The 26,779-nt window shown below is 54.3% G+C and overlaps 2 protein-coding genes across 2 annotated transcripts; one reads left to right on the top strand and one right to left on the bottom strand.

Annotated features, from left to right (window-relative positions):
• The first annotated feature begins 7,144 nt into the window (after positions 1 to 7,144).
• Positions 7,145 to 25,384, top strand: LOC117648029 (polypeptide N-acetylgalactosaminyltransferase 2-like). The gene is made up of 11 exons (XM_034390177.1): positions 7,145 to 7,273; positions 18,256 to 18,354; positions 19,196 to 19,263; positions 19,645 to 19,710; positions 19,930 to 20,051; positions 20,835 to 21,010; positions 21,103 to 21,206; positions 21,276 to 21,495; positions 21,581 to 21,785; positions 21,876 to 21,992; positions 22,069 to 25,384. Coding segments are annotated over exons 1-11 (1,332 nt in total). The 5' UTR covers positions 7,145 to 7,271; the 3' UTR covers positions 22,222 to 25,384.
• LOC117648037 (KRR1 small subunit processome component homolog) lies at positions 25,378 to 26,775 on the bottom strand. The gene is made up of 2 exons (XM_034390190.1): positions 26,080 to 26,775; positions 25,378 to 25,976 (listed from the first exon to the last, which is right to left on the bottom strand). The coding sequence occupies exons 1-2, from the start codon at positions 26,614 to 26,616 to the stop codon at positions 25,500 to 25,502; spliced, it is 1,014 nt and encodes a 337-aa protein (XP_034246081.1). The 5' UTR covers positions 26,617 to 26,775; the 3' UTR covers positions 25,378 to 25,499.
• Positions 26,776 to 26,779: the final 4 nt, after the last annotated feature.

Genomic DNA, 26,779 nt, shown 5'->3' with positions numbered 1-26,779 from the left:
ACTGGCATTTTTTTGTTAAGCCTTTTTTTGTTTTGTTTTTGTTTGGGTGTGCGTGGCGACGTTAGTATTGACGTTTTGATTTTGACACGTTTAGCTCGCCTGAAATAAAAAGACTGCCCCGTGTGTGCGGCGGATGTCGATAACGACGATTGCCCCGCCACTGTTAAAAATCTGTCGTCACTTTATGAAAATAAAAACCAGAATGGGCGTGACAACAATGCCACAGCAACCAGTTTGATGACGTTCTTGTTGGAAAATATTAGCCTTGAAAGGGTCATCAAGTGGCGACCCAAATTTTTAGAGTGTGTGCGGCACTCCGGGCGCACGCAATCCATCCTTGTCTGGCACGGAGTGTGATGTCCTTGTTTTTGTTTTTGTTGCAGGTGAGGTGGCCGGTGGACGGACGGTCAACCGGACCGGCAGCGGCGGCTGGGCAGTGCCATGGCAGTGCAGTGCCGCGCGGATGAGTGAAAGGATCCACGTTGATTACCCAGAGTGAAAGGCCCGTCGGCAGGGGACATTGCAGCAGAGCGAGCGAGAGAGAGAGAGAGAGAGAGAGAGAGAGAGAGAGACACGAGCACACACAGTAAGACAGACGGACAGATGCAGAGGAGGGAGGAAACACAGAAATTACGTTTACACGTGCCGTGGCAGCAGCAACAGTGTATGTGTCTCGCGGCGGCCTTTCCGTGTCGGTCCTGCTAGTTGGGCCCGTGTCATGTTGGTGTGTGTGTGTGTGTGTGTGTGCACCCGTTTGCCGCGGCGGCGGTACTGGCGGTACTCGCGCGGGGGCGTTGCCGGCGTTGCCGGCGTTGATGGGTCGGTGGTTGCGGTGTGCCGCGGCGTTGCGGCCGCGAGAATCAGCGCGCTATCGCGCCGCCCGACCGCCGCCGCGTCAACGAGTGCCATTGTGTGCAGTGCAGCGTCGTTTTGTGGCGACCGCCAAAATTTGGCAGACAAAAAATACTTTAAAAAGACAAAAAATTAAAAAAAAATAAACATTCTTTTAATTTTGTTTTAAATTTTCGGAGGGGGTAAAATTAGTAACAAAGGGAGCCTTTGGGAATTCCCGACGGAGCTTCAAAACGCACTTTCCGGGATTTTTTTAAATTTATTTTTAACAGTGTTGCAACGCAAAGGCCTCAATGTGTTGAACTGAAGCAACTTTTTAGCGTGTAGTTTGCGTTGTTAATCACCGACGCGCCTCGTCTCGCCCCGTCCGTCCGTTGCAGCGGCTCCAGCCGGCTCCAGCCGCAGCGAGACGCAGCAGTCACTGCCAAGGGAATCTTGACCTACGTGTCGCAATGTCTCTCGGCAGGGGCCCCCTGGGGGGACCTCGGGGCCCCGAGGGGCTCTGAGGGCCTCGCCGCCCTCGTCCGGCTCCAGGCCCGCTCTCTATGGCCGTTTCGCCACCGGCTGGAGATGGGCTCGAGAGGCTGCCCGCCTGCCTGCCTCACAGTGGGCCAGAAGACCGGTGGAGGCGGCCAAAACTCTAATCGCGTTTTGAGCGCCAGAGTCGCTAAATGGGCCTAGAACCGAACGTGTGACCCCCACCAATGGATAGCTCTCCGAATGAGGAATCTACGGGTGGGGTCACACGCTCAGTTCGAGGCCCATTTAGCGACTCTGGAGCTCGAAACGCGTCTAGAGTTTTGGCCGCCTCCACGGGTCTTCTGGCCCACTGTGAGGCAGGCAGGCAGGCTGCCTGGCTGTGGCGTGCGAGGAATGTCCTGATGGAAGTGCCAGCAGTTCGGCAGGTGTCCCAGAGAAGGAGAAAACGATGTCTTCATTACGTGTCTGCGGGTGGCGGGAGTTGAACCCGCACCCACGGATTGACCGGTAAACGGTACTGGAGCCCGCAACACGCGAAAATAGCTTCCACCATGCAAAAAAATTCTTTTGATTGAATTGAATAAAGGCAAAAAACACTACACGTTTTCCTAAATTCAAGGCCGCGCTAAAGTCACTTGTAAATCAAGCCTGTAGAGAAATTGCAAGGACATCCCTTAAAAAAAAAAAAAAACATGAAATAAACGACTTCCTAGGTGCGTGCGTACCGGGTGTTCCCTCGTCACTCGTTCGGAATGCCCACAACTTGTCGAGTAAATTCCCGAACGGAGCTGCTTCTCCGAGGCGTGCTCGGTGCGGGTCGAATCCGGGTCCCGGATTGGTGGCCTGGAAGAAAGGTCACGGGATTGGTCGGTGGTTGCCGAGTGGCTGCCGAGTGGCTGCCGACACGGACGAGACCGCGGCGCGGTTACAGCGTTACACAACGCCCTGACCACCGCTTTGTAATACGGGGGTTCATGTTTTAATCCCGGCCGCAACGACTCTCCGTCTCTCTCGCACCCCTGCGGGCAGCCCCGTGAGTGCGAGAGAGACGGAGAGAAGCAGCCCGCGTGTCCATTCGGCGGCACGCTAGTCGAATGCCTGAATGCCGCGGGACATAAAAGAAAGACCGTGGCGTGCGGCCGGCGGCGGGGCTCGAACCCGCGACCCAGCCCGCAACGTCGCGGGGCGCCCCGTGTCACTTCCGCGTGCGGCAGAGTGGAGTCGTTTTTTGTCTCTTTCGCGCACCCGCACGCGACACCCCATGAGTGCGAGAGAGACACTCGGGATCAGTCTGCGCCGCCACCACTGCCGTCCACTGCAAAAAACAAATTTCGTAAAAAAAGGACGGACCGCATGACCGCAGCCATGTTTCGCAGCTGTGTTTCTTTTCCAGCAGTGCCGTGTGTGCGATCAGGGGCACGGCGTGACATTTTACGCGGCGAGCTGGCCGGCAGGGCCGAGACAGACGTACTCGCCTCTAGAAGGCCCGCCATTTGGTGCGGCTGCTTGGCTGTCCGCCCCACTAGAAACCTAGATCGGTGGTCCGGCGTTTAGAGGGGCTCTCTCGGGGTCCTTGCTGCTGGCGGGGCGCGTTGCGTACGGACAGACAGACAGACAGACTGACTGACTGACTGACGGACGGACGGACGGACGGACGGACAGACACGGTGGAGCGTGCTGGTGCTCGCGAGGACCAGCGAAGCGGAAAGCATGCCGGTGTAGTTTTTCAAAAAAAAAAAAAAAAATATCGAGCAGAAAGAACACAAAAAGGTGTTGTCGATTCAGGAAGTGAGTGACACCGCGCCGCACCGCGCAGCTGGTGACGTGACAGCGTGACACCGTGACGCACCGCGCACATTTTTTCCCGCTGTTGTCTATTTTTGGAAAACTTTTTATTTCATGCAAGTCCTTTTTTGCACGTTTTTTTCAATCAAGTTGATTTTTTTTGCTGCCGTATTTGAGCTGTTGGCAGCACTGTTGTCGCACGGGGTGCTGCACCCTTAACCATGTCTACACGACGACTTACAGCCTCTTCCAGATCCAAAGTGTGCTCAGCTCACTTGGAAAGCACACTCGTGCAAGCACGCTTTACGCGGAGTGTCCCAAGCTGTTGTTGGGTCTCTCAGTGTAGTGGACGAGGTCGAGCTCGGAGGATCGGCGTTTGGCCAGCGAACAGGCGCGTAAAATAAAAATGAAGCGTTGTGTGGTAACGGTTTCAAAATCCAGAGCCGCCGGCTGGAGTCGAGACGGCCCGGGCGGACCAGACCGGGCCGGGCGTCGCTGTGGACAGGGCCTGTCCAGGCTGGCAGATGAGTCCGCCTCGCCGGGTCCTTAAGTGACCTTGGCGCGGAGTTGGGCCGGGCCTGGCGGGCCTTGCACTCGCTCCAGCCGCCAAGCCGTGGCGAGCCGCGACCCGCCGAGCCACCACGCGGCCCGGTGCGCGAGACCGGCGAGACCGCGGGGCGCGGGCGCGGGGCGCGGGGCGCGGGGCGCGGGGGGCGGGGGGCTACAGCAGGACGCGACACGACACGACTAGGACCACTTTCCGTTCGGTGACTCCCATTCTGTCTCCTCCCCGTTTAGACTCGACTGGGCCAAGGTCGTCTGTCTCCCGCACCCCCACTCACAGTGGGCCAGAAGGCCGGTGGAGCCGGTCAAAATCCCGAACGCGTTTTGAGCTCCAGAGTCGCTAAATGGGACTCGAACCGAACGTATGACCCCCACCAATGGATTGCTCTCCGAACGAGGAATCCATTGGTTGGGTCACACGTTCGGTTCGCGTTCTGTTTACCGACTCTGGAGCTCGAAACGCCTGCGGGGTAGGCCGTCCGCACGCAGCCGCGTCGCCGGGACGGCCCGCCTGCCGGGCGGCCCAACTCGCCCAACTCGCCCACCTCATCTGCAGCTTGATTTGGCTCGCGTTCTGACAAGGGATCAATCTGGTCGTGAGGCTGGGAAAAAGGGTAGGGGGTGCGCTTGCTCGGTATAGCAGTGCCCCGCCCTCTCCCTCACTAACTCCCTGGGCCATCCCGGACGCGCAATGTTGATCGCTTCTTCCGAATCTGACTTCGCCCTCGCTGCTTTCGCGCCACGCCACTGCCGCCGCCGCAGCCACCTCCGCCGGATTACTAATTCAGCAATTCGTCGTGGAGCAATTTTTCACCCCCTCCACTCCCCCCTGCCCGGAGCGTCCGGTTTTTTTCTTGCCTTCTTTTTGTTTCCATAACTTCCACTTCCACACTCACCTGCGCTCCTTTTCCTATCTTCTTTGTGTGTGTGTGTTGTGTGTGTGTGTGTGAGAGAGAGAGAGAGAGAGAGAGAGAGAGAGAGAGAGAGAGAGAGAGCGCGCGTCCGCTTTAATTGTTATCAGTAGGCTGCGAGGGGTTGGGGCGGCGCGTTCTGTCTCTCTCTCTCTCGCACTCCTCGCGGGAACGCCCCCTACGAGTGCGACAGAGACAGAGCGCCGCTGTCCGTTCTCGCTAATGACTTGGCTGTTTTTTCCCCGCTCATGACAGATTGGGCCACATGTTTTACAATTTACATGTCTGTCCGTCTGTCTATCTGCCTTTGCCTTTTTCATCCCCTTGCGGTGTGCCCCCTTGCCGTGCCTTTTCGTGACGCTAGTATTGATTGTGTATGTGTGTGTGTGTTGGTGTGTGTTCGTGCCGCCTTCGCCGAGAGCGGAGGAGAGAGAGAGAGAGAGAGAGAGAGAGAGAGAGAGAGAGAGAGAGAGAGAGACGCCGGGATGCCACCCAATCCGGAGGGCCGCATCCCTTGGCACCCCGCCACACACACACACACACACACACACACACACACACACACGCACACTCACACAAAGACGGAAATCACGAAGTCTTAGCACGCATTCTTACAGCTCTGTGTGTATATGAGACTCCTGGCTCTCTCTGTGTGTGTGTGTGTGTGTGTGTGGTTTTTCGTCCTCGGCTGGCTCTTACACGGCTGTTATCCTTTTCACCCCCACCTCGCCCGTCGGAGACTAACCCCGTCCCTTTACCTTCCATTATAAGCCCTTGACTTAGCCGCGCCCCGGTTCCTCTCGCCTCGCCTCCGTGACTCCAACTTCTTCTCTCTTGTCGTGTCCCCCCCCCCTTTCCCGGGCGGCGTTCTTTCCGATGTGTGCCCTACACTGCTGTGGAAAATGCGGAACATGGGGTAAGGAATAAGTACGGACGGTACGTGCTGGTTCCCTGTAGTCCTGTTTACTGGTACGGAAAACGTGTGCATAGCCTTCGCGTCGACCGTCGACGGCAAGGTAGTCACTCGCGGTCCAGGTCCACTGATTGACTGGTTCGTATACTTTTTTTTGCCCAACCTGTGTCTGCCAGTGTGCGCGCTGCGGGGGTGTAGGGGAAAGGGGGGGGGGGCAAGGGTGGCTGGGTGTAGGAGGGCAGGGCGTGGCAGGGGCGCGGGGGCAAGGGAAGCAAGGGGCAACGAACCGGTGCTGGCGCTGCCGAAGTGCAAACTCATCGTGGAAACAAAAGCAGTGCTGTGGCGGCGGGGGGCTGCACCCACCGCAGCCACCCTCACACACACACACACACACACGAACGCGTGGAGGGTGGAATGCTGCCGTCGGCCTGCCTCACAGTGCGGCGTGGTGTCGACCCGCCTGTCATCGCCGTCGTGGCTTGCAGCAGCCTCTGGAGCAGCCTCTGGAGCAGCCAGGAGGCGAGCAGGTGTATTGGAGTATCGCAAGTTTGGGCGGGAATTCCATAGTGGAAGCCCTGCACCGCCTGCGCGCACACGCGCACACACATGCACACACGCACACACACGCAGGCAGGGTGGCGTGGTACGTATCTGCGTGAAGGGGCGATGCAGTTCAGGGCAAAGTTCGTGAGGGAGAAACAGCTAGTTAAGGCGCACCGCACCACGCGCGCACCGCACTACACACACACACACACACACACACACACACACACACAGATTCCCTTTTCCCCGATGCTCTTCAGCGACGCGGCTTTTGGGAGGAATTTGTGTGGCTGGCGCTAGAGGCCCCCCTCAGGTTGCTGGAGTAGACGAGCGATTCCGAAAAGAGCCCCCCTTCTCCCCCCCTTCCTCTCCTCTCTCTCTCTCTCTCTCTCCTCTCTCTCTCTCTCTCTCTCTCTCTCTCTCTCTCTCTTCTCTCTTCTCTCTCTCTCTCACTCCCAGCCGTATGGCGCACGCCCGAGCGCACGCCCCAGTGAGTGCGACTGAGACAGAGCGACGCAACGTCTTCGGAATCGGCCTGCAGGTGGTTTTTACGCCGCGTACGTGTGCTGCTGCGGTTGCTGCCTGGAAATATTGAACCGGGGGGGGGGGGGATCACACACACACACACACCTTCTGGATTAAAAATGGAAGCGGGGTGTGCGATGCATGACGAGGGCGTCGAGAGAGGAAGGTCCAAAGACCACCCACCCGAAGGAGTGTACGATTTTCCGCCTTGGAGGCAGTGGTAGTGTCCCTGTCGTTGGTGGGATGTGTCTGCGAGACTCGAACTGACTTGAACGGCGTGTTGTCTGTTGCAGCCCGAGGAGAACCGCGCGCTGCGGCTGAAGGAGCCGGGGCTGGCACTAGGCGGGCTGGGCGGGGCGCTGGGCGGGCTGGGCGGCCCGCTCGGCCAGTACGGCGAGGACGGTCCCGACCCCTCGCCGCAGCAGCACCAGCAGCACGACCTGCCCCAGCACCTGGCCGCCCCCTTCAGCGTGACGCCCTCCTCCGAGTCCGCCCCCGCGGGGGCGGCGGCCGGCGACGGCGGCCCCCTGGCCGCGCCCGCCGACGCGCGCCTCACCTGGAACTACTTCGACGAGCGCGAGTACGTGTCGCGGGGCGGGCTGCGCGCCGGCGAGGACCCCTACCTGAGGAACAGGTTCAACCAGCGCGCCTCCGACGGCCTGGCCTCCAACCGGCCCATCCCGGACACCCGGGGCGCCATGTGAGTACACGGCCTTGGTGGTGACACCGACTCTTACTTCACTCTTTAAAAAAAAATCTTGGAAGTTATCGGAGAACTCCTATCTTTGGAAAATTGCCAAAACTCCAGTTTTAGTATTTGTTACCTTTGGATTGCCGGCAGGTACCGTACAAATTCGACCTTGTTTTGGAAAAAGGATCCTCTGGTGATGCCTGACAGGAGCTTTGGAAGGCACTTTTATGACGACCCCCGTGATTTTCTAACTTGTTTTATAAACAATTGCTATTATTCCCTTTTTTGTTTCTCTTTGTGGTGTGTTGCGTGTCTTTTTTTTTGTTTTGTTTTTTGTTCCTTTGTGCTCCCGCTAATTTGCGTCCCGGCGGGTCGAGGGGATGCTGGCTGGCTGCCTGCCTGCCTGGCTGCGGCCGGCGAGCCCAATTGAAAGTTAGATCGAATCGGGCCGCCCCGTACGTCCGCACGCGAATCCAACTTGGTCCGTAAAACTTTGCGGCAGACTTGTTGGCGAGGGACGCTCCGTGCTCCGCTCCGGACCGCGGCGGCCGCGGCTCCGGTTACTGCCGGAAGCGGCCTGCGCGATCGCCTTGCATCGGCCGCCTAGTCGTGGCGAAAAGACCGCGGCGGTTTCCGTTTCAGAACCACCATTTTGTGCAGAAAAAAATCCCGAATTGTTTTGGAAAATTTCAAATAATTGCGGTGTAGGTGCTCTCTGCGGTCGGCGACGCGTTTTTGAGGCGCTTCGCGTGTCCGAGACGCGACTCCTTGTAACCGAGAGCGCCGCCACTGTCAAGACGTGGCTTCGCCCTCGGCCCTTGTCCTCGAGGGCCGCCTCGGGCCGCCAAGGGTTTCCCTCGTTTTACAAGATTACAGCGGATCATCGCCCTTCCCCTTCCGGCTCGGTGGCTCGGCCGCGGTGGGTGCGCACAGTGGGCCAGAAGACCGGTGCAGGCGGCCAAAACTCTAGACGCGTTTTGAGCTCCAGAGTCGCTAAATGGCACTCGAACCGAACGTGTGACCCCACCAATGGGTTGCTCTCGGAACGAGGAATCCATTGGCGGGGTCACACGTTCGGTTCAGCGACTCTGGAGCTTAAAACGCGTCCGGAATTTTGACCGCCTGCACCGGTCTTGGGGTCCACTGTGGTTCGAGCCCCGGTCGCGGCGAAAATTATTTTATTTCCGTTTTTTCCTAACGGCCTTGCCTGGCGGCCTCCACTTGTCCCGGCCCCGCGGCCCTGCGGCCCTTCGAAGGGAAGAAGGACACCTGTGGTTATTGTTGCCGTCATAAGGGCCTAAGTGCTCCATAAAGCCTCACAGACACTGTTGTTCCCACGCGGCTTCCTTGCTATTCTTTCTGCCGGGGAGGGGGCGGCCGGGGACGAGGGGTGACCCACTGTAAAATTTTGTGTACAATGATTGTGTGAATGTGCAAGAATGTGCAAGATTTCTGGCGTTTTTGCCACACATGTTGCCTACTTACAGGCGTTTTAGCCGCCTGAATGTGGAATGTGGCCAAATTTTGTACAACGAATGTGGGAAGCTGTTCCCCCCTCGGCCGGGGAGGATCTAGGGAGGCAGGGGATGGGCGTGGCCCTGGAGAGTCCTCGGCCGGGGAGGGTAAGTGTGATCCAGGCGGGATCCAGGCGGGTGGGGGCGGGCAGGTGGAGTAAGGCGGATAGGTGAGCGTGGCCCTGGAGAAGCGATATCGGGTAAGCGAGGCTGCGAGGCTGCGGGGCTGTCCCTCACGTAATACTGAAAATGGCCTATCATCCACTCCGGCACCCCGCGGGCACCCCGCCCCGCCCTCAATGTATTGCCCCGATACTTTCGCCTGATTCGATCGTGGCGATAAAGGGCCTCCCTTCCCACCGCCCCGCTGGCCCCGCTCTCTTTGCACTCGCCTTTTATAAAACAAGTGTCGACTCGGTTTAACTTTCCCGCGCTGCCTGCCTGCCTGCCGCCTGGCGCACAGTGGGCCAGAGGACCGGTGCAGGCGGCCGAAACTCTAGACGCGTTTTGAGCTCCAGAGTCGCTAAATTCGACTCGAACCGAACGTGTGACCCCACCAAGGACCCCACCAATGGATTCCTCGTCCGGAGACTAATCCCTTGGTGGGGTCACACGTTCCGTTCACCGACTCTGGAGCTGAAAACGCGTCTGGAGTTTTGGCCGCCTCCACCGGGCTTCTGGCCCACTGGCTTCCTCGAGGTGCCCCCCGTCTATGATAAATTCAGCAGTTTGCGCTGCCGGTGCCGGGCAGAGCTTCGCCTCGAGCTTTGCGGGGCCTTCCGGTGTGTCCGGGACAACGCGGCTTGTTTGCACGGGGAGCACCTTGTAGGCGGGGCGGCCAGGTGTCCCCGAGGTCCCCTTTCCCTGCAGGGGGAGGCGCGGGGAGGAGGGGCACTCGGTTCGCAGGACGACAGTCAACACGAAAGGGTCTTCAAGGACCGGGAATTCCTTTCGAGTCCCCCAGACTTGCAGTTCGCTGTTCAAACACTCTGTCTCTAACGTTCTTCTCGGACTTGCAGCTGCAAGCGCTCTGCCTCTTTCCAACGTTTGTCTCGGCCAAGTCTCGCCCTTTCTCTGCAAGTTGACGGTGACGCGGATGAAAGATGCAGGTCGCCGTACCTGAAACGTCGCGTGGAATGAATGTCTTTAGAGATAAAAACACGGCCTCCTACACTGCGACGCCGCGCGGCCGTTACGTCACTTTAGCACCGGCAGGGCCAGACCGGGGCGCGCTCCGCACCGCTCCGCACTCCAAGAGGCGAACCGGAGTAGCACCCCGCCAAGCCCGGCGTGGCCCCGCATCGCTCCGCGCTCCAAGCGGCTCGGCTCCGCGTTGATGTAGGTCATGATGACCACGACGTGGAGGCGCCGCGCCAGGGTTCAAGGAGAACGGGGCGCCGCGGTGCAGCGGACTGACACACGGACTGACTCAGTGAATGGTGCACTGACTGGCCGACACCCGAGTGCTCTGCTGAGAAACTAACAAACACCTCTGACGCCGATGGTCTGACACACTGAGGGACACACTGCACAGAGGTGGAGGCGGCTAAAACTCTATAAACGCGTTTTGCGCTCCAGAGTCGCTAAATGATACTCGAACCAAACGTTTGACCCCCACCAATGGATTCCTCCTAACGAAAGGAATCCATTGGTGGGGTCACACGTTTGGTTCAAGTCCCATTTAGCGACTCTGGAGCTCAAAACGCGCCTAAGGCTCTGGCCGCCTGCACCGGTCTTCTGGCAAATCCACTGTCACTGCTGACACACTGGGCTGTCATGCCGCGAGATTGGCGCCCGTCCAATTGCATTCGAAGACGTGCAGACCGGCAGAGACTAATGGGCATCAACGGCACAGGCAGCAGGCCGACGACGGACAGACAGACAGACGGGCGAGGAGGCGGCGTCCTGTGAAACGCGATACGGCGCGCATCCTGATTGGAAAGCCCAATGAGCTGGGCGCATGGAAATGGCGACGCCGCTTCAGTTAACTCGGCGTCCTTGGCCAGGAAATCGCCATCGACAACAACAACAAGAATGAGCTACCACCTACCCCGGTGGGAGTCGAACCCGCGACAATGGACAGTCGGAATCCGTTAAGGAGTGGCGGCGCGTCAACCGGCTGAGCCAACCGCGCGCCGCCGTAGGGCCCAGCGGGTGCTAAATGGGATGACAAGCAGCGGTCGGAGCGAGAGAGAGAGAGAGAGAGAGAGAGAGAGAGAGAGAGAGAGAGAGAGAGAGAGAGAGAGAGAGAGCGAGGGAGAGAGAAAGAGAGAGAGAGAGGTCCGCGGCGGCGACTCGGTCGATTTCGCGCCACCGCCACTGCTTTTGTTCTGCCTGACTGGCGCAACATTGGTTCCACTCGTCGGCAGCTGCGCACAGCTGCGCCGCTGCAGGCGCCTGCAGCTGGCGCTGCCGTCTGGCTCCGGAGGGCGTCCCTCTGTCTCTCTCGCGCCCCGCCGGCCCCGCGGGACGCGCTGCGAGTGCGAGGGAGACAGAGGGAGACAGCGCGACGCCCGGCGGAATGATGCTGGAGAGCCCGCTGCCGATCCCTACAAAGATTCGCGGCCATTGGGTAACGGCGGTAACGCCGCGGTCCGCGAAGGTCCCCGTCGTCGCCGTCCTCCCCGATGACGGCACGTCGCTCTGTCTCCCTCGCACTCAAGGGGCGCCCCGGCAGCGCGAGAGAGACAGAGCGACCAAAACGACACGGAATCGGTCCGCAGAAGCGAATCACTCCGAAACGCAGCAAAAAATCGCAACGAAACTCGGCCGGCGTTTGGTGCCGATTCCCCGACAACGCGGCGCTCGACCCCCCCCCCCCCCCCCCTGCCCCCTCCCTCCCCCTTCCTTCCTCTGTCGTCCCCCCCCCCCCTCTCTCTCTCTCTCTCTAGGCCGCGGCGCCGCTGATGACCGAACAGCCTTCACCTTTCTTGCCCGCGTTCACGTTCACGTTTTTAGTTGGGAGGTGAACCTGCCTGGCGGGGAATTCGAAAAACTGAAAGTAAAGCACCGTTTCGGCCGCCCGTTGGCGATGCGGACGTCTTTGATTTACTTTTCGGCCTGGACTGGTGACTCGAGCACTTCCTCACTGAAGAAACGTTTTTTTGTAAGTTATTTTTTACGTGCTTCTCGACAAGGCGCGTTATGGTTGCTGGGTGTAAGCACGCGGGGCCAGAGTGGGCACGAAAAAAAAAATCTCGGAGGAAACGCGGTGTTTGAACCCGGGCCCGCTCGCCCGAGCGAGCCCATCCTGCACGCCACCGACCAGCGGTGGTCCGAGTCGTCTCGTCGCTCTGTCTCTCTCCCTTGAGTGCGAGAGAGACAGGCCACAGCTCTCGGAATCAGTCAGTGTCCGTGCGGTCTTCGCTGGGCCCCCTGCAGTGCACTGATTCAGAGTGGGGGTGTCTTGCGTCTAAATTTGGTTTGAATCAATGAACCGTTTTTCTGAGTGCGGCAGTCCGGCAACCGTTCCGTCCAGACTGTTGTCTTCTCTGTTGACGTTCGTCTGCCTGCCGCGAGGCTAAAATTACTCGCGCCAAAGAAGCCGGTTGCCGGCCGTTTGCCACGGCAACGCAGCGCTAACCCTGCAGGCCGTTCGCACCACCAGACGTGCGCGAGCGTACGCGAGACGCGCGGTCAGAGTCTGGCCGATGAGACGAGCGCGTCTGCCTGTCTCTCTCGCTCCCTCGGGCCGGGGCCGAACCTGGAACGCATGCCCGCGACAGCCGAGTGCGCTGGAGGGTCGGTTTCCGGACTCTCGGGTCGCGGGTTCGGTACCCACCGCGGGGACTTGCTTTTCTCTCCCTCCCCAATGCGCGCAACTGTCGCAGCTGTCGCAGCACGGCGACTCCAGCGCGCGAAATCGCGTGTCCAATTTCCGGCCGGCCGTGGCGCCGCGGTTTAGCTGACTCGCGCGTCGTGTGGTCTTTGAAGTCCGTCCGCCGCAGTGTCGCGGCACGCGGAGGATAAAAAAACAAACAAAAACAAAAAGGAACGAGACACTTTTCGCACCCGAGTGTCGCAAACCGGCGAGCGTCGCCGGGGCGGCTCGTGCGCCGCTATAATTCCAGGTGCCGAGTCGAAACAACAACAAAAACAATAACAAAAACAACAACAATAATAATAATTACTGAAGACGGACGTGTCGTCACCCCGCGAGTGCTCCGCCCAACAAGGCAGTGTGCTCGCGGTGGTGCACATGAATGCCGTGATAAACATCGTCCAACAACCCGACTGCCCCGCACATACGTGCATCTCTTTCTCTCTCCCTCTCTCTCTCTCTCTCTCTCTCTCTCTCTCTCTCTCTCTCTCTCTCTTTCTCTCTCTCTCTCTCTCTCTCTCTCTCTCTCTCTCTTTCTCCTTCTCTCTCCCCCCACTCACACACACAGACGCATCGGACGCGTGCACGGGGGCGCACACACAAATGAAGGTAAGCACACAAGCGACTGCCGTAGAACGTTATGGGTATTGATCCCCTCTCACTCACTCACACAGTCACACACACACACACACACACACACGCTCTTCAGAGACAAGACCATAAGGCGTGTGCCGCTCACTCATGGACGACAAACACACACACAGTAAGCGGTACTTTGGCGCAGGTACGGCAGGTACCCGCTGGACCAGTGCTCGCGGTACCCGTCCGGTGTGTAATACTCGGTAAACGGCAGCCAGCATCTCATCAGGGCGCACACACAGTGTGTGGCACACGCTTACACACACACACACAGTCGCAGAGAAAGTAAGGGGCGGCGGGTAAACGAGTTTGTTGTTCTTCTTGGACGTGGATGGCGATGGAGTGGACGGCACCCACGCTACGCGCGTTCACCTACTTCTTGCGGAAGTGTATGTGTGTGTGTGTGTGTGTGTCGGTGTGCGAGCATTATGCCCTTTGACGGCGAGGACAGACGTCCTTCCGGGAGCGCCCACCCGGCAAGCGGCACTAGCGACACGCAGCAAGAACAAGGCACACTATGAAGTTTTTCTTTTTTCGTGCCTAGCTTTGCACAAAAGGAAGCGTATGCGTTTCAGTACTTTTGCGCTTGAGCCTAGGAAAGAAACTCTCCCATGCATTTAAATAGACGGGAGAGGAGCGAAAGGGAGTACTGGAGCCAAGCGCGACGACCACTGCTCTGGAAGAAAGGCGTCACAGTGGGCTTCATTTCTACCAGTGCAGCGGCTCGCCCGCTGGAGCGCCTGGCGGGTAGGCCGTCCCGTTGTGCAGACGTGTGTCGCGGACGCTGCGGTAGCCCACCTGCCAGGCGCTAGGCTCAGCAGACTTATTCCGAGAGTCGTCGCTCTGTCTCTCTCGCACCCACCCGGTACGCCTCATGATTGTGAGAGAGACAGAGCGACGAAAACGACTCTCAGAATCAGTCTGCGGCGGCAGTGCTGCCCAGGGCGCTGCCCGCCCGCTGCCGTCCGACTCCTCGTCGTCACACCTTCGGCCGAGCCTCCGCGCGAGCCTTCGGGCGATGATGGGCTGTTGCGGGTCTGTGGCTGAGGAGCACAGTGGGCCAGAAGACCGGCGGAGGCGGCCAAAACTCTAGAAAGCGTTTTGAGCTCCAGAGTCGCTCAACAGGACTCGAACCGAACGTGTGACCCCACCAATGGATTCCTCGTTCAGAGACCAATCCATTGGTGGGGTCACACGTTCGTTTCGAGTCCCATTTAGCGACTCTGGAGCCCAAAACGCGTCTGGAGTCTCAGCCGCCCGCGCCGGTCTTCTGGCCCACTGTGGGGAGCCGAGCGCCGTTTCTTTGTTTCGCTTAACGGCTGCAAGTTCGGAACGACGGAACGGCCACTACTGTTGGCACGCGGCCTTCTCTTCCTTGCCGCTGTGTCTGCGTGCGTCTGTGTGTGAGTGAGAGTGTGTGAGTGCTTTCGCCCGCGCCGCGTGCGATAGGCTGCCGGACGCGCGGACTTGCGTATAGTTCCTTTCACCCGCTTCTGGGATTCATTTTTTATTCATCTTGTTGATTGCTCGCTGGAGCCCCTGAGCCTCTCTCCCATAGCGTGCTCGCGAATGTATGTGTGCGTGCGGAAGTGTGTGTGTGTGTGCTTGTGTTTGTGTGCGCGCGCTTTTCACTCGGCGTTGAGTGGCTTTTGCGACAATGTCTTGGAGTGCGAGAAGGAGGGGGAGGGGGAGGCCGCCCCCCAATGTTGACCTCACTTTGCGAGAAGTATTTTCGTAGCCCATCCTTGTTGGTAAATTATTTTGAACAGTGTCACGTTTTGTTTTTCTTTTGGAAAACTGAGCACGGTGAAGGCAAACAGTTTTGAATATTCTTTCAGAGAATTTCTCTAAATGTTTCCTTGACCATGAAAATGTTTTTTCTTTTCGCTGCAAAAAAAAAGTTGTTTTATTATTTTTGCTACGAAGCTGTCCTTGAGGCTCTCTGTAACGCCTCATCGGTCGATTTTGTGGCCATGACATTGGGATGAAAAGGAGCGTTTGGCTTTCACCGCGTCGCGTCCGAGGCTGCACCCGTCTCTGTCTCTGTCTCTGGGAGTGAGAGTCCGCTGGACTCACCCGCCTCCCATGCCACACGCCACGGAATGCCGAGCGGACATACTCTGCAATAAAAGAAAAGGGGAAAAAAGCAGGGCCGGAACTCGGATCCACTGAGCGAGCAGCGCGTTCCAGGCCAATATCCGGGCCAAAGTGGGGGATCGAACCGAGGCAAGGTTTTCAGTTCAACTTGCTCTTGGTGGGTTCGTCGGTTCGTCCGCACCGCATCCCGCTGCGACGATCCCTCGTGCGTCCGCTCTGGACCCAACTCACTCCGCCGCGCCCCGCCGCGCCCCGCCACGCCCCGCCACGCCACGCACGCTGCACAGGCCTGCACGACTTGGACCTTAACCACTGGGATGGGATGTCACGCCTGTGGTCTGGCCGGCCGGACACCATTAGCATCCGGATGGACAGACAGGCAGACAGACAGACGGACAGACAGGCAGACAGACAGACAGGCCCTGCTGAGGTGCGCGTCGAGGATAGAGCCGCAGAAACCCTATGGAGTGTGGCACTGCGGCCGCCGGCCGCCCAGGACGAGTGCATAAGCAAGTAGCCTGTCAGTCTGCGTCTCTGTGTGCGTGTGTGTGTGTGAGTGTGTGCGCGTGTGTGCGTGCAGTGCAGCCTCCAGCATCCCCGGCGGCGGGCCGGCCGGCGGGCGGACACCCACTTCCCATGACCAGCGTGACGGTGACGCAACGACACGCGACCGACACGCGCACGCACACACACACACAAACACACGGCGCGCGCAGCACGGTCCGGTGGTCACGCGCGCTCGGGGCGACACGCCACTCACACACAGACACACACACGGGCGCTGCATCCTGACGACGTGCGCACACTGCGCACAGCAGTCCGCTGTCAGCGCGGCGGCGCGGCGTCGCGGCGTCGCGGCGTCGCCCGGACGGTGTGGATTTAGGGAGGCGTCGCGGCGGGAGACTGCCGTGAATACTACTTCCTTCCTTCCTTCAGTCTCTGCGTCAGAATCCGCCCCACAGTGGGCCAGAAGACCGGTGAAGGCGGTCAAAATTCTAGACACGTTTGGAGCTCCAGAGTTGCTAAATGGGACTCGAACCGAACGTGTGACCCCACCAACGGATTTCTCGTTCGGAGAGCAATCGATTGGTGGGGTCACACGTTCGGTTCGTGTCCCATTTAGCGACTCTGGTGCTCAAAACGAGTGTAGAATTTTGGCCGCCTCCACCGGCCTTCCGGTGTGTCCTTTCGGCCAGCGAGCCTTCTTTGCTGCGCGTGTGTTTGTGTGTGTGGCGGTGCTGCAAGCCCCGCATACCTGCCGCTCGGCCAGGCCACTGCCAGGCCATAGGCGCCATAGGCCGGGATTCTTCTTCTGGGCCTATCTGCATGATCGCGGGGGGCGCCTGCATGCAACGACTATGCGGGGCGGCACCGCACGGCACCGCACGGCATCGGCGAGGCTTCGGCCGGCATCGCCGAGGCGGAGAAGAAGAGCTCCATCGTCGTCCTCGGCCGATAACGCCGTCGCCTGCCTCGTTTGCACACGCAACGCGCGCGCACACGCACACACACACACACGGCGACGGCGCATTCCCCGGTATGGGTTTTCACTTTCGCGCCGACGTCGCGCTGGCTGGACCGCCGTGTGCACAGCCATCCCGCCTCCAGCCGCCACTCGTCCTTGGCGCTGGCGTCCCGGCAAGGACACCGCGCTGCGACGGCGGCCTCGACGGCGGCCTCGACGGCGGCCTCGACGGCGGCCTCGACGGCGGCCCGACGGCGGCCTCGACGGCGGCCTCGACGGCGGCCTCGACGGCGGCCTCGACGGCGGCCTCGACGGCGGCCTCGACGGCGGCCTCGACGGCGGCCTCGATGGCACCCCTCTTGAGTCCCCACACTGACCGCCCCCTCATTTGTTTGCTGCTGAATAGTGGGCGATGTACGGCTTCCGAGCGGGGCGGGCCGGCCGGGCCGTGGGCTTCGAGCAGCCAGAGCCACTGCGCCCCGCTCGCCCTGCTGGTGGGCGAGGGGCTGCCTCAGAAGGAATTTGAGGGGTCGGTCGGTTCGGCCGGCAGAATACAACTTCATAATGCCGTGACGCTACCGCCACACAGTGGGCCAGAAGACCGGTGGAGGCGGCCAAAACTCTCGACGCGTTTTGAGCTGCAGAGTCGCTAATGGGACTCGAACGGAACGAGTGACCCCACCAATGGATTCCTCGTTCGGAGACCAATTCATTGGTGGGGTCACACGTTCGGTTCGAGTCCCATTCAGCGTCTCTGGAGCTCAAAACGCGTCTAGAGTCTCAGCCGCCCGCGCCGGTCTTCGGGCCCACTGTGCGCCACCGCCTCGGCCTCCGCCGCACACAGAGTGGTACCCTTTCCGGTGTACCGCGCCGCCAATAGCGCCCCTGGGTGGCCGTGGCATTTTTAAACACCGTCACCGCGCCCCGCCGCCCGCGCGCCCGCTGCCCGTCCCGCGGTGCACTAAAAAATAAATGCAATTTTATGCATGGGAATTCGGGCATGCATACGCGCGGGCCGTTGCCATGGCGACGGTGTGTCGCGCGTCGCTGGCGAGGGAAGGTCGTTCATTTTCGTCGCGATGCATCTTTGATGTCCTTCGGTACTACTATCCCTTTTAGTTTCGCCGTCGAGATGAAATGGTGCCGTTGTGTAGGTAGTTTTCAGCCAAGTGGCAAATCCTGGAAAGCGCGTTTCGAAGCTCCGTCGGAAATTGTCGGAGGCTTCGTTTTTCTAAATTATTTGTTTTTGTACCGTAACTGTCGGAAACTCGTGCAAACTAGAAATGTTGAAAGATTTGGAATTTTCCTAAGAGCAGATGTATTTTTTGCCAACAAGTTATATTTTTGGGAACTTCCAAGATTAACTTTTTGAACAGTGTAGCCACGGCCCCTTGGGCGGCTGGCACGGCTGGGACGGCCCCACTGACCGCCTGTCGCGTCGTGTTTCGTGTTGCAGGTGTCACAAGAAGAAGTACCCCAAGGACCTGCCGGCCACCTCGGTCATCATCACTTTCCACAACGAGGCGCGCTCCACGCTGCTGCGGACGGTCGTCAGGTAACTATTCCAACTCAACTCGGGCCGGGCGAGCGAGCGAGGGGGCGGCAGGCGGAAAACGCTCCCGTTTTGACAGGCGGGACAGGCAGGCGCCGCGTGATGGGCAACCCGTCGTGGGCCGACTAGTTTACCGGATCACGTGGTACGGCGCACAGTGGGCCAGAAGACCGGTGGAGGCGGCCGAAACTCCAGACGCGTTTTGAGCTCCAGAGTCACTAAATGGGACTCGAACCGAACGTGTGACCCCACCAATGGATTGCTCTCCGAACGAGGAATCTATTGGTGGGGTCACACGTTCGGTTCGAGTCCTGTTTAGCGACTCTGGAGCTCAAAACGCGTGTAGAGTTTCGGCCGCCTCCATCGGTCTTCTGGCCCACTGCGGCGGTACGGCTGTACGTCATGGGCGGTGTCTTCGCCGGTGTTACCTTACCGTCCGTTACCGGCCGTGGTGGCTGGGGAAAACTTGGTGGACGATGTGAAACTTGCCCGCCCTCAACGCGGGACCGACAAGATGAAGAAGAAACAAACTTCCAGCTTGCCGCCAATTTCTTTAACGTTTTATCATTTATTTATTTTTGTAACTTACCTCTGATCGCTTCTGAAGTATTTTTGCTGCGCACATTTTCTTGTTTTTCAAGAACTTGCAATTAAGATTTTTGATGTGAACCGAGTCTTTTCTGGAATTCTGCTGCCACTGCCAAGTAGACGGACTCCGGGCGACTGCCGACTGCGCCTGAGAAGCGGCGGCTGGGCAACCCTTCGCTCGTTCATCCGGTCGTGCCTGGCGCTGGGTGCTTGCCGCTCGCGGACGCGCTCGTAACATGTCTGTCCGATGTTCCAGCGTCCTGAACCGCAGCCCCGAGCACCTCATCAAGGAGATCATCCTGGTCGACGACTTCAGCGACAACCGTAAGCACTGCTCCTAATGCCTTTCACGTTCAATACATTGGGCCAAGAGACCGGCGCCGGCGGCCAAAACTCTAGACGCGTTTTGAGCTATAGACTCGCTAAGTGGGACTCGAACCGAACGTGTGACCCCACCAATGGATTGCTCTGCCAACGAGGAATCCATTGGCGGGATCATGCTTGGTTCGAGTCCTCTTTAGTGACACTGGAGCTCAAAACGAGCCTAGAGTTTTGTCCGCCTACGCCGGTCCTCTGGCCCACTGTGCGGAGCAGGCCTACCTGGCACACTGTATGCATGGCTACTCCCGAAGCCGAAGCGCGTGGAATCGGGCCAAGTTGGCGGTTTGTCTGTCTCTGTCTAACGCACGTCGCCTCACGTTGCAGCATCCGACGGCGAGGAGCTGGCCAAGATTCAGAAGGTCAGAGTCCTGAGGAACGAGAGGCGCGAAGGTGAGTGCCGTGTCCAAGAGGCCCTCGGGTTACTCTTCCTTTCATCTCTTTATTTATTTTCCGTCGTGCCCCTCGTTGCGCCATGCGGCCATGCCCGGCCGACAGTCGCCCTATCTCTCTCGCGCGCATACGGGACAACCCAAGAGTGCGAGAGAGACAGAGCGGCGAAAGCGACTCTCGGAATCAGTCAGCTGAGCTGCAAATATTGACCGGTTGCAGGGCTGATGCGGTCCCGCGTGCACGGCGCGGACGCCGCCACCGCCGACGTCCTCACGTTCCTGGACAGCCACTGCGAGTGCAACGTCAACTGGCTGGAGCCGCTGCTGGAGCGCGTCAAAGAGGTGAGGTCGCCGTGGCCGCGCGGGCAGGCCGACTGACGGCCAACCGTAAGTTCCAGGGTTCGATTCCGCAGTTTATCTGAATCATTCCAAGTTGCCGTAATGAGGAAATAAAAGCAACATTTTAGCAATCTTCACCCTAGTGCGCCTGGTGGGCTGGCGACCCATCGTGTCGACGCCTGGTGGGCAGGCCACCCATCGTGTCGACGCCTGGTGGGCAGGCCACCCATCGGGCTTGCGCCTGGCGGGCAGGCCACCCATCGTGTTGACGCCTGGCGGGCAGGCCACCCATCGTGTTGACGCCTGGCGGGCAGGCCACCCATCGGGCTGGCGCCTGGTGGATTCCCGAGGGAAGTCCGTTGCTGCCAGAACGTGCCATGTTTTTCGCTTTCCTGGCCGGGCTGGCCCAGGCTGGTCGTCTGTCGCCTCCCATCTCCCTTCCCCTGCCTGTTGCTTGCTGACGTCTCACCTGGCCAGCCTGGCCCTGACGCAAACAGCAACAACTTTTTCTCTTTCATTACGGGATACGGGGCTGTGGCGGACTGCCCCCCCCCCTCTCTCTTTTCCACTCACCTTCCCTCAGCCTTCTCCCTCCCCCTCTAAGCTTCTGGGGTGGGCTTACATGCCCACCAACCCCTCACCATGGGGATGGATTACATGACACACCAGCTACGCTGGCGCGGTGGTTTTAAAAAGAGAGAAAAAAAAAGCTTTGATGGGGGGGGGGGAATTACTGGCATCTGAGTTCAAGACAAACAACTAATTTGACAAATTTTTGGCCGACAGGACCGGAGCCGCGTTGTGTGCCCCATCATCGACGTCATCAGCATGGACAACTTTAACTACATCGGTGCGTCGGCGGACCTTCGGGGTGGCTTCGACTGGAACCTCGTGTTCAAATGGGAGTACCTCAGTGCCAAAGACCGCACCAAGCGGGCCAAGGACCCCACCAGGGCCATCAGGTACCAATAGAGAGATACAATCACAGTAAACTTTACATATATATTTTAGAGTTGTTCTGCTTGAACTCACTTTGTTGTTTTTTTCCCTGCAGAACTCCGATGATTGCTGGGGGTCTCTTTGTCATCGATAAAGCCTATTTTGAAAAACTCGGCAAATATGATATGAAGATGGATGTATGGGGAGGCGAAAATCTAGGTGAGTTGGAGCAGTCTTAACTGATTAACAGATTGAGAACTATGAGTGTTCATTCTTCCTTTGTTCCAGAAATTTCATTCAGAGTGTGGCAGTGTGGTGGATCTTTAGAAATTATTCCATGTTCTCGAGTTGGACATGTCTTTAGAAAAAGGCATCCTTACACTTTCCCTGGAGGGTCTGGCAATGTGTTTGCCCGCAACACTCGCCGAGCAGCAGAAGTGTGGATGGACGATTACAAACAGTACTATTACAATGCTGTGCCTTTAGCGAAACACATACCATACGGAGAGTGAGTAGCCATCTCAAATTAGGAAATATGTTGAATATGTTAAGTTGCCAGATCTCAGAGGTAATCATGTTCTTTTGGGTTGCAGCATATTGGAGAGATTAGAACTAAAGGAGCGACTAAAGTGCAAACCCTTCAAGTGGTATCTGGAAAACGTGTATCCAGAGCTACAAATTCCTGAAGAAAATGTAATTAGCTCCATCAGTCAAGCAGGCAGGTGCATTGACACTCTTGGCCACCTGTCCCACAACACAGTTGGTCTCTATCAATGCCATTCCAGTGGTGGAAACCAGGTGTGTGTTCCTGCATTGTCACCTTTCATCAAACAAATTGTTTGCTGATTTTTCCCTTTCTCTAAATGTCACTTTGTTCCCTGTGTTCAGGAATGGACTTTGACGGATGATGGTATGCTGAAGCACAATGAGATGTGTCTCACACTCCCCGAGCGGCAACCTGGTGTCGCTCTGATTATGACACCTTGTGGTGAAGAAGAGGATCAGGTGAGACTGCTTTTATAAAGTTAAAAATTAATTTACCTATCCTATCATACTAACCGATTTTGTGTGTATTTTTCAGCATTGGGTTCAGACAGAGCCTGGAGGCCTTATAAAGCATGCCCAACTTAGTTTATGCATTGATTCAAGAGACAGAGATCGAGGGCTGACTGTTGAAAAATGTGACTCCCTATCAACTTCCCAACGATGGACTGTTTCATTACACCGAGCATAGTTACAATCTTGAGTTCACTGTCAGAAGTCACTGTTACGACAAGGGTCAGATTGATAGAAGAACGTCTCGGTAAAACAAATGTATATAACTTAGACAAAACAATGTGAGGTGGAACTAAATTATGGAAATGTGAGATCTATGTATGAAGACTGTTGGTTCTTGGTTGGTAACTAGATAAATCAGATAGAATGGAGAACCTCATAGCTCAAGCCTTTATAGGGGCATCATGTGCAAAACAGAAAGACAAGGGATTTCACAATATTTCATGTTGTGTTTCTTTTTTTTTTTTTTTTTTTTTCTGGTTGGATCACAGGTTTAACCAACACTATTCAATTTTGTCAAAAGGCTTAATTATTTCCTTGTGTCTTCCTCGCTCTCTGTGGACAAGCAGAGTTTAGGGTAAGCTTGTTAACATTAACTAAGGTACTGCTCTTCTATTCAGTCTCTTTCTCTTATAGGATTTCTATTCCATCTGCGCTCTCAATCTGTACCACTAGGTGGCCAAATCACAGAGTATGTAGTTGCTCTGCACTATTGTATATATTTAGTGGAAATTTAAGGATTTTCATTATTCTAGATATGTGTGGTCTGGATTGTACACACAATCCAGTTCAAGTGTTTAAGAAATCAACAGCACAAGTGACTTGTAGTAACAACTTTCTGTCGGTGACATGTGCTCTGGACCTCAGTCTGAATAATCTATCATCAAAATTATGATGGGCATGTTTTTTTCATGAGAAACAACTGTTGATTACCATTTAATACCCAAATATGTGTTGTAGATGAGATTATGACTTCCAGTGGTCTGCACACACTTTGAAGTGATGTGTTGACTTTGCCAACATTCTTTCTATCTCGACTGATTGTGATTGCAGAGAGAGAAGCAAGATAATTGTAGTATGTATTACATCAGTGGTTTCTATAGAAGCAATTAAAGTAGTGTAATTATAAGAATATTATTGGTGCTATGTTTGTTTACTGAGTAATAATTGTTGAAAGTTGTTAATGGTAAGAGAAAAGCAATCATTCCGGTTTTGAGTGGACATTGAGTGATTATAAGGTTTTGCTTTAATAAGTTTGGCCACATAGGAAAAGCAAGCTTTTTCTTGTTATGAAAGTTTAAGGTTTATGGTGTTTTGGGGCCTTTGAGAGGTTCCCAAAGAGTCTTTTAATTTATTTGTGTTTTATTTCAATTTTAGTTACAGTTCATTATCTTCTTTAGTTCAAATTTGTGGCTATGAATGAAAATACCTTGTGTAATAATTAAGTAACCCTTTTACCACATACAGTATATTGTCTGGGACAAACAAAGCTCATTGCTGATTTTTCTATGCCCTTTTTAGACCATTTTATAGTGCTTTGGCTAATTTAGTAAACTTCTGAGATCTTCTGCTAGGTAGGAATCCTTGTCTTATTTAAACTTTTTACTTTGTGATAATATTCTCATGACTCCTTGATTTTCTTTTTGTCAGAAGGTAATCTTATGTTGTGGATCAGTGTTTGAAGTGATAATATTAGTGTTTACCAACTGTGTGAAAATTTGACGAAGTCGATGTGATTGTCTCTTTTTTTATTTGTTCTAAATGACTAAGGCAATATAATGTTATTTGGATTAGACGTTAATGAGAGAAGCATTTAACTACTGGAGCCGAACGTTATCAATAGTGCCTTGACCGGGCTCTCTGGAAAAAAAAAAATTGTTGAAACAAGAATGTTTTAGAGTTACAGAATATGAATTTGGGTTTTTCTCTGCCAATTCAAGATCACTAATAATTCATTGCTCCTATTTGTTGCATCACCAGATAAAAATCCATACCCTCAAAATGGATAAGAAACTGATTTGAAAATTCCATTTTAAAACGACTTGAGAATGCCCACTGAAAAAGTCGTGTTTATAGATATTGAAATGAACAATTGAAGTCTGTATGTATTGTCTAAGTAGAAAAGGAAGTTTTGTGCTTCCCCACCATCAGAAGTGCTCAATGTGTGTTTTCTGTAGAAATTTGTGTATGTCCTGTTTCTTTGTTTTTTTTTCTGCTTTAAATCATTACTTGTTAATTGATCAATATTCTGAAGTTGTTGTATCCTCACATTATGATAAAGCTACACTCATCTGCCACTTTGTCATTTTCCCCACAAAATGGTTTAAGTGCATAAATGGTTGTGGTGGGATAATTCTTTCAGGTGGTACATTTACTGCCCAGTGAAAGTATGTGATATCAATTAAGTATTGTCAGTTTTGGCTTCAATGTATTTTTTTTTGTGCATTATTTTTTCCTTACAACAAGATTTGTTTTAAATAACTAATTCATCTACATCAATAACATCTGTATTGAACTCAGATGGCATAGTAACACAAACTTGACTTAATTGTATATAATGTAGATTTCAATTTCTGCCACTTTTCATGTTGCATAATATTATACTTGATTTGGGAAGTTTGTCTTGTTGGGACATGTTTCAGGAACGTCAAGCCAGTTATGCAGTTTCTTTTATGTATTTTACCGATGATTTGACATGTGATACTATGAAACAATTCTGAAACCAGTTTTAATTACACTGTGAGTTCCTTGAAGAAACATCATTTACCCTATAAAATTTCAATGTTGAACTCATGGACAGCAGACTGGTGCCTTAAAATCATGAACCAATAAACAAGTTTCTACTTGGAATGCTGAAATAGACATAGAACTTTTTGTTTGGCATTTGAAGGAAGGAAAATGGTTCATGCTCATGAGCTAGGCTGACAGTTAATAAAAACTCTACCTCAATTTTCATGAACTCGAACTTATTGACTACAGATACTTTTGTACATCTTTTAAAATAGTCATTAAATTTGAAAATATCATGATGGCAGTTAAATCTTATCTAGTGTACAGTAAATTTTTTAATGGTTTTTTTTTCTTTGAAAGCTCTCCAATTTACAATGATACTTTTCATAACTTATAAAATTTATTCAATGAGCATTGTCACCTTAAAATAATTTAACTGCTCTGTTGAGGTACTTGAATAATTCTGTTTAGTAAAATACACAAATTGAAATTAACTTCAATAACTGACTATGGCTATCTATCTAGTCTCTTTTTTTATCATGTTATTCATAATTTCATCATGTTATGTGTAAGTCATCATTTGTTGAAATAAAAACAGAAGCAATAATGTTTTTGGTGTACTTTCATCATCACTTTGCTACATGTTATGGAACACCACAATAACAAGACACGTGCTCAGCCTTACCACATCCACTTCCACATAAAATTTCAATAAGACACTACACACTAAACTGATTTCTTCTTTTTCTTTGCCATATTAATTTTTTTCTTCAAGTCATCTATATTGACATCATTAGATTTCTTAGAATCCCGAGAATTAGATGTAGAGGGTTCATCAGGAGCAACAAATGCTTCTCCTCTCTGTTCCTGGCGCATCTTCGCAATTCGTTCCTGCTTTTCCTGCTTCTTACGGAGCCAATTTTGTTTCACTTCTTCTTTTTTGAGGAAATACTCTCCTGTCCGAAGTTGAACGTCAACCTTCGATTCAGGTTGGGCAGGTGGGAACGGAGTGTATGGTTTCTTATTCTTCTTCTTCTTGGGTTTAATTGTTTTCACAGTTTTACCTGAGAATTTAGGAAGAAACCGATCCCAGCTTTCCCCTTTGAGTTTGGGGTCTTTCGCTAGTTCTTTCTTGACCATTAATGCTTTAATATTGTAGATAGGATGTATATTTCTCATAGTATCTTCTACAATTTTTCGGACCTGAAATGAGTAAACCAGCTCATTAGTCACACTACTTACTAATATTGTATAGCGTTATCAAGTATACTTGCAATCGTGCACACAAGGATGAAATACAACTTACATCAACCAAGCCTTTGTATGGTCCTAGAGCTGCTACTGTGTTTCCTTGAATTAGAACATAGCAGCCTGTCAGAAGTTCAATGGATTTTAAAGTGCAGCCGTTAGGTCCAATAAGTCGCTGCCGTCTCTTCACAAACCTCTCTTTGTTTCGAACCATTGTTCCTATTTTAATAATATCACATCCAGTCTCATCGTCTAAAACTCTTAGGGCTTGCTCATAGGGCACAGAACGAGCAAGAAGTCTTAATAAATCTCGAGCTTTACAAAGCATTGACGGATCCCAAGTTTTGGGAGTCGTCTTCACACACATACTGCCCTCAACAAGGTCCAAGCCTGCATATATGCCAAATTCATCCAATTTTTTTTCTATAAGAGGCCAGGACTCCTTTAGGTATTGTTCTCGATATTTAGGGAAGAGTGATGCAAAGGAGCTTTCTTCTACAAGAGGATGCTTCATATCCCCTTTTTTAAATGGTTCTGGCTTCAAATTCCAAGCATCATCCACAACAGAAGTTGTCTTGACTTCTTCGTCACCCATTATGTTGCTTAAAAATAAAAGCGTCAAGAGAATAGATGACTTCTTAAACAACTTTATCACACGAATTGAGAATGGTTTTCTGGAACATTCACTCAAAACATAACCTGCCTGCAACACATGCGACAGACGACGACAGACGACAAGAGACGAACGAAACTGACTC

The sequence above is a fragment of the Thrips palmi genome, unplaced genomic scaffold, assembly GCF_012932325.1.
Source record: "Thrips palmi isolate BJ-2018 unplaced genomic scaffold, TpBJ-2018v1 HiC_scaffold_10, whole genome shotgun sequence".
Lineage (NCBI taxonomy): Eukaryota > Metazoa > Arthropoda > Insecta > Thysanoptera > Thripidae > Thrips > Thrips palmi.
Note: the sequence above shows the minus strand (reverse complement) of the source record. Positions and strands in the feature narration are given on the sequence as shown.

Coding starts and splice junctions, on each gene's coding strand:
- LOC117648029 (XM_034390177.1), top strand. Junction 21,011..21,102: donor GACCCCACCAGGGCCATCAG/GTACCAATAGAG, acceptor TTTTCCCTGCAG/AACTCCGATGATTGCTGGGG. Junction 21,207..21,275: donor ATGGGGAGGCGAAAATCTAG/GTGAGTTGGAGC, acceptor CCTTTGTTCCAG/AAATTTCATTCAGAGTGTGG.
- LOC117648037 (XM_034390190.1), bottom strand. CDS start 26,616: ATGGGTGACGAAGAAGTCAAGACAACTTCTGTTGTGGATGATGCTTGG. Junction 25,977..26,079: donor CATACAAAGGCTTGGTTGAT/GTAAGTTGTATT, acceptor TACTCATTTCAG/GTCCGAAAAATTGTAGAAGA.